At 39.4% G+C, this 12,899-nt stretch overlaps 1 protein-coding gene across 20 annotated transcripts in view; it reads right to left on the bottom strand.

Annotated features, from left to right (window-relative positions):
- The window catches only part of ADAM22 (ADAM metallopeptidase domain 22), a 238,382-nt gene that overhangs the window by 10,091 nt on the left and 215,392 nt on the right, over window positions 1-12,899 (bottom strand). For 5 of the 20 annotated variants that reach the window (XM_043588768.1, XM_043588771.1, XM_043588778.1 and 2 more), the window contains 6 exons: window positions 11,529-11,629; window positions 11,116-11,182; window positions 8,767-8,877; window positions 6,464-6,550; window positions 5,108-5,137; window positions 594-717 (listed from right to left, as the gene is read on the bottom strand). In XM_043588768.1, coding sequence (XP_043444703.1) covers window positions 594-717; window positions 5,108-5,137; window positions 6,464-6,550; window positions 8,767-8,877; window positions 11,116-11,182; window positions 11,529-11,629 — 520 coding nt within the window. The other 15 variants (XM_043588779.1, XM_043588784.1, XM_043588786.1 and 12 more) reach the window with 7 other exon arrangements.

The following is a 12,899-nucleotide window of genomic DNA, read 5'->3' as shown; positions in this document are numbered from 1 at the left end:
ACGCGGGGCTCGAACTCACAGACCGCGAGATCATGACCTGAGCTGAAGTCGGCCGCTTAACTGACTGAGCCACCCAGGCGCCCCAATATTAGAGATTTTCATATGTATCAAAATTCCACCCTGCCTCTAAGCCACTGGTCTAACTTTCTGTCACAGGTTCTGATTTCTAAAGTCCTATTGGGTATTATTAGCCAGTAAAAGGCCTGAGTAAGCAAATTAGGCATGAAGATGAGGCTAGTTTATTTCATCTCTGGCATTTCCAGGTATATTAAAAAACTGATAAAAACAAAACACATTCTGTTCTGTTTATTCCAGGCTGTCATATAGAAGCTACGAAGTATAATAAAAGATATAAATACATAGCAATGAATGATTAAAACATACCAAATATCACTAGAATTAATTCAGTAATTAAACTCATTTGCAAATATAAATCTGAGCCCCAAACCCCAAGAATCTTCTATTTTTCAATGGAATCTTGAAAATCTTCCCCCCCTTTTTTTTATAAAGAAGGAAAAACAGCTCTCTCCTTTAAAGCATGAACTCATAGATAAACGATAATGACTGAGGCTATTAGTGTATATTCCACATACCCTGGCACTTTGTCGGTTCACTTTCTTCTCTTCATCAGGAAGTGGAGGCATTGGGTATGGGTATTTTCTGCTGGAGGCAATAGACCCAGTTGATGAAGAAGGAGACTTGGCAGGAGATAGAGTCCTGAGATGTTGAGAACACATGGAATAAATACTATGTGACTGCCTAACATCTCTTTCAAATATCTGAAAAGTAGGTTCAAAACAATCCCTCTGATTGCAATTTTCATAGGCCACTACTGCAAAGGTTTAACTACTGGGAGATTCTCTGTTCTTCACAACACTGGAATGCTGGAATTTTATTTTCCTAATGTCATAACTGCAATGGATTATTTAAATGTTAGCACACAGAATCAGACTCTTCAACTAGAAAAGCCAATCATGAAGTTTCCTATAGAATAGATAAAAAGCTAAAATGGAGAAGGGGCAAAATTATTCTAAGAGCTCAATAATGGTAAATTAAATGTACAACATAGGAATATTCTGCCTTGTTTTTACCACTTAATGTAAAAAGTGTTTTAGTACAGTAATTCCAATTATATTTTTAAGTTCTGAAAATACAATACAATTGATACATTTATTAGTTGCTAGGTCACACACCAGTTTACACATAACTCATGCATTCAGAGGCCAGTGTGTTAGTTGTGAAAGAACAAAGGCAAATAGAGGGGTTTTAATAATAAATTAGTAAACATGCAAGCAGTAAGGAGTGCAGAGTTCCAGCCAAACAACGAGTCTGATGAGAACATACAAAAATGGTCTGATCAGTCCCTACAATCAGCATTTCTGGACAGGGAGGGTTTTGTGCCACAGAAGTAGATCTTGCTAACTCATGTAGGGTGTACTTGTCATGCTAATAAGGTGGCTACACTTTAGTGACTGGAATTTTACTGAAACGAACACAAAACACAAATACCCTTCCTATTTAGATAACGTGTATTATCTCCATCATGAAGACATTCCATATGAAAGATACACATGAGTTGTGATGTATTCTGCTCTTCTGTATTCTGCCTGTGCAGTGGTAATATGTGTGACTAGGCTGAGCTCACAGGAAGTGCCCACATCTGTTATCTTGTCTTCAAAGTCAAAAAACAAAAACAAAAACAAAAAAACAGCTGAGAGTTTGTTCACTTACACTGTATCAAAGGGAAACAGATGTGCTGATTCAGCAGTACCTATCCATTCACAAATGTTACCACTCCACATCTATGACTGCTCAGCTCCCAGTGCCTAGTGGCTGTGAGCCACACCGCTGAAGTGGTTACACAGCCACGTCAGAGCACAGGTATTATTGCCGCAGGAGGCACCTCACCTGCTGGGGAGGGGACTGACAGCCTGGGAGTGTCAGCAGCAGGGTGGTGCTGGGCAGGGGAAGATCCACTGCACCGCATGCAAAGGCATCAAGAGGGTTCTTCTTTCCCCCTTGTTGTAAATTTTGGTTCCCATCCATATATTACGCTTTGCTCTAGTTCTCCTGTAGTCTTCAAACCAGTTTCCATGTTATAGACACCAAATTCAAGCTGACGTTTGAAAATACTTTCTCCTACAAGTCCTGAGATTCAAGTGACCCTTCTTGCTCAATTGTAAGAATCAATACTGCTTTAACTTGCTTTTAATCTGTAACTCCTAACACTTCCTCTAGTTTTGGGAAATGTCCAGGACCAGTGTGAACTGGTCTAATGTTCTAGCAGTGTGAATAGTCACAATATCACAGATATTTGACTTCTCTTGTGCTGATGCTCCCCACTACAGAGCAGATGGGTAAAACTAAGAATACAAGTACTTCAAATCCTTCGAAAGACTATTAAGGCAGTGTATTACTACTGCATTTTTTTTCTAATGCAGAAATTAAGGATGTTTTTAATTTTAAGAAAACACTGCCAATATGACTATGACCTTTAAGAAACATATTCAGTGTGTGTAGAATGAGGAGAAGTTTTTGTATTTAGATATTTAAATACATATTTCTAAAACAAGGGATGTTAACCTGGGTTCAGATTTTTAGCCTAATCACTACTGGTAAGAAACCCAAGTTCAGGAAAGCTAGTCAGGTACACAAAGAAATAAATCTTGTTTACTTTAGGGGAACATGCAAAATGAGTCCTCTTCTTAACTTGCTACAGTGTGGATGTGTCCATAGCATGAGCTGTTAGCTTATAGCTTCACAGTCATGCCAGTCATTCACTTGGCCATGAGTCCAAATGACCAGCTCTACACACATACCAGGCCATCCCAATGAGGGGTGCTGGAATATTTCCTCCAAATATGTTTCCATGGCCAAAGCCAATGGTGAGTGAAAACAAAACATAAGATATTCTCCAGATCCCCCAAGAGATTGCATGTATACTTCCTCTCACATGAATACGCCAGCTAGCTGACACTTTGGACTGACCCTGAGGGGAAGAAAAGCCAAGCAGGATGGTTTTAGTAGGGGCAAGGGGCATCATGTCCTGGAGGTTGGGTGGTGTGTGACAGCATATTATTTTGAGGGGTTATTCGGCACCAGAATAGGAGTCAGAATAAGAGCAGAGAACAAAGTGGGGTAAATCAGCTTAGGGAAATAAAAGCAAACTAAAATTTTGTAACAAATGTCTAAAGAGAGATTTCTGCCTCCACGGTCTTTTCTGACCCTGGCTACTTGCCTGGTAGTTCCAATCTGGCATTTACTGAAAACCAGGCACTGGCCCAGCTCATTCACTTAGAAAGTAATCTTTGAACAAATGTTAATGATTATCATTACAGCATTTTAAAAAACCATAATAACCTTAATGGGTGCCATTTAAGGCTAAACAATGAATGTGTGCCTGTGTGTCCATGGATTGTGGTCTATCTTGGGGCCACAGGAGACTTGCTGGGCTTGCCTTTTGTAGACATGTCTGTAAGGCCACGCTGAGCTCAGTTCTGCCCTCCAGGAATGGCTGAAACCACACCAGTCACGTATGAGGGACACGGGTCCACCCTTACTCACTTGTCTTTGTTCAGATGAAAATTTTATATAATCCAGAAGGATTTATAATGTGTCCTAGGATAGAATTTAAGTAGTCACTATACCCCCTGCTATTCTTAAGTAAGTACAGAGAAGTGGAAAGGGAACAGATTTTGGAGTCACAGCCAAGCTGATAATTCTGATTCTTATACTTAACTAGCTGTGCTACCCTGAGTTACTTGTTGTGTCTCAGTTTCCTCTATCCATAGAAAGGGAGTAAGAATGCCCAAATATCATGATGTGGTAAGAGATAAAGGTATATAGCAGGCACTCAATACAGGATAATTATTTCTGGTTTCTTTTCAGAGCTACTGCATTTTCCGTAAGATCATGGGACTCTGAGTAATCAAATGCATAATACTCCAGAGAAAAGATACCTGCTCAGAGCTTGGAAAGCACTGTCACCAACAGAACTGCCCCCAGGGTGTAGGTATGGGGAGATAATGCTCTTTGTCCTGCTTGATGTGAGCGTATGCTGGCAACCATTTGAGCAACCAGTGTTGGATACAGAACTGCGTAAGGGAGCACAGCTGAGGCACTAGCATCACTCAAAACTTTTTGGCATTTGCTTTTCTCTTCATAGTGATGAGGATGTAGTATTTTAAATGCTGGGCTATACTTTGGACCAGTTTGTAGCACTCACAAAGTCCCCACTGCATTTTGATTAAGGATGCCACAAAGCCCACACCACATGGGTGATTAATAAAATGACCTTTGCCCCCATCGGTGTTTTGGCAGGAGAGGGAATCCCAAATAACCTGGTGACTGTTGAAGCATATCTGAGCTTAAGCACAGGGCTGGCAAAGCATAAGCCAAAGTGTGAATGCACTTCGGCCCTCTATGTAAGGACTGGCTTGGACGGAGGGTGGATGAAATTCTCTCTGTTGTGTTAGAATCACTGTGCTAAAAGCTCTGGGGCATCTTCGATTATTCATGACTTTCACAAAAACTGTGCATTGGTTTTCAGGTCCTACCAACATAATGCTTATTAATCCTAAAATGAGAGTTACATTATAAACCTCCACTGGATTTTATCTAGCCTTTAAATACAAATACGGACTTTAATAATTAATTCATAATGTTGCCATCCACCGTGGGAGGTGACACCTAATTCTAAAAGAGGAGATAAAGAAACCCTCTAAAATTGCCCTCGCAGCTTTGCACGTGCAACCAGGGGTGCTAAAGCATTTCCCCATCCAAATTGCGTTTAGTCATGCAGCTTCTGGGCAGACCTGGGTGCTGATTTTAAGAAATGTGAACTCTTCTCTGGGAGCCACATCAACTACTCAGCTGACCCAGGGGAGGTGAAACAACTCTTCCGGGGTACCATTTCACAAATTAGTGTTGCAAAGATGCTAGGTCCATTTAGGGATAAAAGTCCTAGCCCACATGCGACCAAAGTCATTCTGTTTGGGTTCCATGGCTGATACAAATTACAATCTGCCCACAAGCCTGAGGAAGATAGACAGGAGAAATAGGACTGCAGGTGAGCCAAGATTCCAAATAACATTCAAAATAATCTTACCTGTCTTCCTGACGCTGGCCATCTTGAGAGCTACAGGTGAGGGTGGGATGTTTGAATGTGAGTGTATGTGTATGAGGTTCAGTGTGAGAAAGTGGTAAAAGCAGAGGAACAGGGCAGAAGGGAAAGATGGGGTATAAAAGCAGGATATATTGTTGTGAGCAGGCAGGGTTATGCTTTCCTTGGGGCATATGCAAATGTATGGATCAAAATAAAATGCAAGTAGGTCTAATCATTTTCTCAAACTATACATGTCTAAACTAAATGGTACACTGGAAGAGAAAGTCCACCTTATATGGGTGCTGAGAGTTAAACACACGTACATATTTTGATATCTATTAAATGCTGACCCAAGTCATGGCAAAAAGTAATCTGAAAGCTAATTGTGTTCAGAAGAGGTCGTAATTGAGTCCATATTTCTTCTTTACATTAGTTGTCCACAAAGTAGTCAGATATAAACTGGACATTTACCTCTAGGAAATCACTTTGGTATTAGAAAGAGTGAAAAAATGCCATTAAGAGCTCTTGGAAATTCTCTCTGACCTCTGACGTTAGATTGAGCTACAGTGGATTGAGTAAATTCTAGAGTTTCTAAAATGTAGGGATACTCTGCTCTTCTGTGAACCAAGAACATGTTTTCAGTCTGCTTCCTGCTCTGTCTGAAGCGTTATACAACAAGCATTCTACCAGCATAAAAAGTGCCTTGAATGTTTTGTTGCAAATCTGTAAAGTACTTCTCGGCACTGCCCTTGTCTGGGAGCAAACGGTTGTACTGAAAATGAAACGTAAATTCATCCAATCTACTCTCTTGTGGTCAAGATTCTCTGGATAATTTTAAGTTCCATTAAATCACTGGTGTTACTCGAAGTAAAATTCCACTACATTTCATTTAGTTTCTTTTCATGTTTTCCCTTAAGTTTTCTCGTACGCACTATGCACTCTTAAGGCAGTAAGTAGGAAAAATGCACTATGAAACTGCTAAATTCTAGACATTAAATTGTTCAGGTTAATAGTGCTTCTTTATTAGTGGAAAGTATGTTTCATGCCCACAGAACACTACATAGCATAAAATGAAGATAAAGCTACTAAAAAAGCTCAAGATGGTGATGGGGACATGCACTAAACGGCAACCCTTTCAAATGGCTTCATTTGAAACATTCAGGAAAAAAAAACAAAAAACAAAAAACTAGACTTGCTCACGAAGCCAGAAACAGAGATCAAAAGGCAGCAAATAAACAAGGACCCTTTCCACCTATGGGAACTTGTATTGGGAGATACAAGATAGAGAGCCAGTCACACTACAGTATTTGTATGTGCTGGGAGAGTTTGAAAAGGATATAAAATTAATTTATAAAATACCTAAAGTATGGTCCTTCAGTGTTTTTATTCACATCTTCTACCCACTTAGCTACATTATAGTCTCTTTTGAACCATGGGTTTAAATACCTGCAGAAAGCAATGGAAGGAACAAAGAAAGCAGAACAAGATAGAAAATCTGAAAATACACAGCACAAGCTTAGCAAGGATGTTCTTCACCCTCCAAATGCAAGTGACTATGGCAAATAAACCAGGATGGATGTTGGGTGATTATGAGGCAGTCTGTACAATGACATGAGAATAAACTCAGCTACAACAAGGCTCGAGGCATTCTAGAATGTATTCAACATTGCAGGGAAAATCTTTCCAGTGGTTTCCCCAAGTGGATCAGAAGCGGCCTTCCAATCATAGTACTGTCAGTAATCTCATTCACCCACCTCCAAAGTGGCTTTTTCCAGGCCACCTCTCATTTGGTTCCTTGGTTTTCAAATGATAACGATGCTTTTTGAGAATATTCAGATGGCTGCAATTCCAACCTGGTGTTTGGGTATATAATGCCCCAAGAACAATTAAAAGGAGCAAAGTTCTCTTTCCAGTATGAAAAAAAGACTTTACAAGGCCTTGGTCTCATGGTCTCACTCCAGACAGCAGATCCTAAGCTGGAGTTAACAAAGATAGGTGCCTCAGCCGGCTCTATCAAGAGCAGACAGGGCCCCTGCTCTTCTGATCCTGGAACCCCAAAACACATTAAGTGTGGTCCAAACAGGCCTGCACGACCTTTAAGTTGGGCTCCGCAATTTTAGTTGTAGCTGCAAAACTCCTTCCTTTTCTTCATGCACTCCAGACTAAAGTGTTCATGTTTCCATTAGCAAATGGACCTCAGAAGTTGCCTTCTGAGTGTCTGATCATGAACTTGTGTGAGTGACTGCCAGAGGATACTAATGACCTTAATTAGCATTTCCATGATGGATCTGGCAAAGTCTCCATCAGAATTACTGTGCAAAGGAAAATGTGAAAAGGTGGTAAAACTGGGAGTCCAAGTCTGTTTTTGTTTCTGGGGGGTTTCCCCCCGCCCCCCCCCCCCCACTAGAGTTTTCTTTGATTTTTACTCAGGGAGCCAAGCAAAAACACATCCTCTTTAGAATGTGCCCTTGTAAAATAAATACAGATTCAACAAATTCGGTGTTGGAATCATTTGCAGGTTCTACTGAGTTTTCTCATTTAAAAAGTAACTCCTAGAGATACTATAGATTACGAAGATGCAAGCTCCATCAAATTTTGCAAGTCATTTGGAAACAAACCAAGGGAAAGGTAAAATACACTATTTGGGGTTAAACTTTGCTTCTTTCTACCATGTTTGGTTTCAGTTTGTAAATACACTTAAATCATGACATTTCCAGACATATAAACAAAAGTAGATTACTTTTTCCATAGTCCTTTCCTCATTTTTAGCTATAACCAATGAAGTTCCCTCCTAAGAGAAGGGTTTGGTTGCCTTTTATGGCTGTAAGACCATTTTTGCTAAGACAGTGTTCCCTGACTCAGGAACAATTTCACACTAGTTTTGCCTTTAGCCACAATCATTGCCAACTTGCACTTTTCACAGAGATAGCCAATTAAAACTTGCATAAAAATTTCCACCGAGACTTTGAACAAAAAGAAAATGTCAAAAAGCAAGTGCAGCCACAGATGAAGGCTAGTGAATGCTCTGGCCTGGGGAAAACCGTAGAAAAAGCCCATGCAGCTGTTATCAGGTGAAACATAGCCACACAGCAAACTGAGTCACCCACAGGCAGCTTCCAGGAGGAGACGTGTGTTCCTTTCACTGACAATCTTAGAAGCTCAAAGGACTGACGCCATGGCTGTTCCATGATACCTACAGCTACATGGCTTGGCTTGTACATGATGGACCTTTTCTTCCATTTCAAGGAGCATCTCAGAAGGCTGTGATCACTTCACTAGAGGTCACTGAAGAGAGCTCTCAAAGGTTGTTCCTTCTGGGGATCTGCCCGTTAAAGTGTCTTCAAAGTGGGCTTCCTAGCATCTCTAGGTGGCGGTGGTGGAAGTGATGAGAGTTTATCAAACCGCTATAAACCTGCCTATGTGGCTTGACTTGGCTTGTAGCGCAACATGCAAAAAAATGCGTTAGACAGGGTAGGAGAGCTCTTTGTGTTCTCCAGGATGGAAAGCCAGAGGAAAATTAGCTTGTGCTGGCTGGACCAGGACCATGTCCAAGCAGACATTGGGGGTCAGTCAGAGATCAAATGACCCCGTTCTCAGCCAAGGAAGGGACTAGGAGGGAGATTAAGTGGCAGCCCAGAATGAAGGGGCAGGTGGAGACTGACCTGTGATCCAGACTCCCTGTCTGGGGGCTGTCAGAGCCCCCTGGGCTTATGCCTTGGGATGGGACTGTCTGGGCGAGGGAGTGCCCAGGCTCAGGTGCTTGGGGCTCCCTCCTGTAAAAACACAATATATAATACAAAGTCTAAGCCAAAACCTTCTTTTCACAGCATGTACAACAGTGAGGAAGATGCAAAAACGTTGAGTGTCAAAACAATACAATAAACAAGGACATTTTATGTTGTTAATTAGTAGGGTATGCATTTGTGGTGAATGCTGTAATTCATGTCCTGATGTTTTATCATCCCTGGGGATGATGGGTACTAAAGGGGATGTGGAAATAATGAACCTGATGATACCTTTTAACCTAAAAAATAAAAAAAAGGTATGTTTGTCTGTGGTCATTCTGCTCCTCTTATAGTCCCACAAATTATATTGTTGTATCAGAAGCAAGAGGGATTATTTAACAAATATGGAAAGGTATAAAAAATGACTGTCAATGTAATTCCTAAGATGCTACGTATTAGGATTCCTTTTAAGAAAAAACAAAATATGTATGTATATAGTGCCCATACAACAAGGTATGTGAGAATAGGGGTAAACTTCACAGGCTTGGTTCCATTTAATTAACATGAGTCATGTAACCCAAATGCAGAAAGTGAAAAATCTGAGGGAGTCATTACTACTTTTTCTCACAAAGGTGATTCCACTATGATGTCTTATTAAATATTATAGTGTTATCTCACAGGCAAGAGATTTATTAAGGGCTATCTAGTATTATAATTTTTATCATATGATATGAGCGGGAATTCTACAGAAAAATTTTTCAAAGTAAGTGACTGCACTAGCAAATATTGTATGAATCTTGCTAAACACCAAGTGCTGTTTGGGTCCTAAACACATAGCTTTACTATGATGATCTATTTCCACTTGGGAGTTTTCAAAGCCTTATTATAGGAAATATCATTAAAACGCTAACCAGCACACAAAGGAAGTTCTGAAAAACACTTGACAGTTTTATCTGTATTCTTGTGAGCAACTGAGATGAGCTAAGGAGCTCTTACCAGGTGACCTCATGCAAAACAAATCAAACAACATTCCAAGAAGAGTTTATCCACAATGAGCCCTTAAAGCATCCAAGCGCTTTGGGAAATGTTTAAGATAAACTCTAACAGATTAGTTATTTATGATGGAGTTCTATGATGCCATTCTGGACCATGCAATGGTATCACTTAAACCTATATTTTGTTTCTAAGGTAAAGTGTCCTCTAGCAAACTTTGACAAGCCACTTACAAGACAATACCATCAGCAGGAAGGTCCAAATTTCAGGGCACTGTTATTATTCCTGGACTGAAAAAGGCAGGGTATATGATGGAAAAGCTAACATAAGTTTCTGACAAGCAGTTAACAAATACCTGCTATTCAGATTTTTAAAGTATTAAGGCATGAAGAAGCAATAGTGATCCTGAAAACAATAACTAGCACTATAGTGAGAAATAAGTTAAAAAAAAAAAAACTTTAGGTAGGTCAAAAAAGTACGGTTAATGAAAACCTGGTGGCAAGGAAGTTCCAGAAGCATACCAAGGGTGTGTTTTATTCCTCGACGTCAGGTTTGAGGAAGCTTACTTTTGCTGTACTTTCTTAAGTGAAGAAACAAACAAAAACAGTGCATGGTGTTTACCTCATTAGAAGTAACTTTAAATGTAACTTGTGATCCCACCCCCCACTTAAAAAAAAAATGTGTGGCTATCATTTAAAATGGACAGTGTTGCACTTAGTGACAATGATTCCGTTAAAGAGCAAGTTTTGGGTAAGTGCCCTTTTAAATGTCCTCAGAAGGAAGATTTAAAAGGGAAGTGTATTCCATTAGTCTGAGAGAATGCTTAGATTGCAGCCATGAAGCCCTCGGAGCGGTGGTTTCACACTGGGAGCAGTATCATGCTCAAGGACGGTGGGAATTTCCCCCTGATGCTTCTAGGCTGTGTGAATACTGGGAAGAGGAAGGGTGACCCCTCTGGAATGGCTGGACCCCGGGTGATGAGAAGAAAGGAATGTTATCAAAATTCCCTTCAAAAGGAACCAAGACACCACAATGGCAGGTTACTGGAGGAAAAAGCCTGCAGCGAGGGTGGGAACCCCGCTAGCAGTGAATATTGGTTTGGGCACAGTTGCGGAGATGCCTATGTAAAAGAGAAAAGCCATGGTTAATTTTAAAACGGCAAAAAGGAATTAAAAAGACAAAACCAAGACCAGAGGCATGGTTTACAGTTCTTTGATGATCTTGTTAATTAACTTTTCACACTAATTGCATAGGACCTTGGAATGCCTTTTTCCATTAGAGGTGTAGACTTACTCAGTTGAATTAGACCGAGGTCTAAATCTTTTGCCTCTGATTTTCTTTCTGTTGCCTCCCAGGTTACCTGAAAAAGATGGTTTATGGCTAGATTCGCATATAAATGAACAACTGCCATATGTTTAATCACACAGTATTTCAAGTGGTAATATTCCCAGCCAGTCCCACCCAGAACACAGGGCTGTATAGCACAAGCCTTCTGAGTTTGTCCAGAGCCCTGGTACTAGTGAATCCCATCATTTCTCAACCAAGAAAAAAAGACATGGACTTTCATAATAAATGCCCTCATCTCTGTTGGGAGAAGAGCTAAAGAGCTTACAGGAAAGAACAAATCTTTACAACCAAGAACCACAAAATGTAAAATTTGGGTTCTGCAAACAGACACACTAGCTGTTCAAAATGCCGCCCTCTACCTTGCCAAGAGTTACTTCGAGGTCGTCCATTTTCACAGATGTCTGAAATGTGTTTTGTGTCTGGGATCCTTTCACTCCAAGAATGAGAAAGCCCATTAGACCTGAAATTGAAAATGTATATATACTGTTCAAAAATACAATCAAGTGAATGCTTTAAAATCAGTAAGCAAAATCTCTAAGCACTACTGTGCGTTAAATAAATCAAGAAAGAAAAAAATCTGAAATGAAAGAATGAAGAGAACATGAAAGTCTTCATGAAGAAGGCAGAATTACACAACATTCAATGTAAGAAAAGTCAAATACAATGGAACCCCATTACAATAGTTTATAGTTGAAAAGTATCAGCACACAGTGCAAGCCAATCACATTGCCAGCAACCACATATAGCAAATTCACTACATATTTCAGCTATATAACTGGAGCAGAAGAGTTATAATGGGGTCCCACTATAGATGTTTCTTAACTGTAAAGCAATGGTTTTCATTCAAATATTATGAGAACATGGACTTCCAAGAGATTTCACTAAGATCTGTTCAACTGAACCTAGTCAACCTTTTACCAAAGTAACATTCAGGTTTTTTTAAACAATAAAACTATTTTCTGAGAATTGGCATTTTCCCCACAAATACGGCCACCTCAAAATGTAGTGTTGTTAGTTAACTGTCCAATAACTGAACTAAATCACAAGTTTATGCTGGAAGTATCTCTCACAAAGCCCATGTACCATGATGCCCTTGTGCTATCTGTGTCCTGCCATCTTAAATAAACTGTCTACAGAAGCAAAATTCATACACCTACCACATAAGAAAAGTATTTTGACAAACTATATATACTTAGGAAGAGTTACATAATTTGATACCATTTTTAAATGCTTAAAAGTCATAACCCATTTTTCTAAAATCTGGGAATTATTCAAGTCAATATTTTAAGTTCTTCTTGAGATATATTAGAAAATAGCACTATGCTTAAAATATTTTCCATACGTCATTCCAGTTAATCACTAATAAACGTCTATTTTAAAAGGAATCTTCTACAGATGAATGAAAATAAATGGAACTCAGCACAATTATTACATATTTATTCCCCAAATTAGGATTTTTGCAATGTAAATTTGCTAATTATAGAATGAATCTTATTTTTTACAGAAGGACAACAGAAATTCCACTGGAATACATTGATTTCTCTGCTTATTTACCATCTTATTTAATTTAAAATTAAATATGTGACCAAGAAAATATTTATATACAGGCAGAATTTAGATCTTATTCTCTTAGCCAAAAAAATTCCCAATATGTTAAAAAAAAAAAATTGGGGGCATCTTATAGATTTGTACTCCTTGTGCAAAAACTAGCATTTTTACTTTTGCTCTAA

The sequence above is a fragment of the Prionailurus bengalensis genome, chromosome A2 (assembly GCF_016509475.1).
Source record: "Prionailurus bengalensis isolate Pbe53 chromosome A2, Fcat_Pben_1.1_paternal_pri, whole genome shotgun sequence".
NCBI lineage: Eukaryota > Metazoa > Chordata > Mammalia > Carnivora > Felidae > Prionailurus > Prionailurus bengalensis.
The sequence above is the reverse complement of the archived record's forward strand: the minus strand, read 5'-3'. Positions and strand labels throughout refer to the sequence as shown.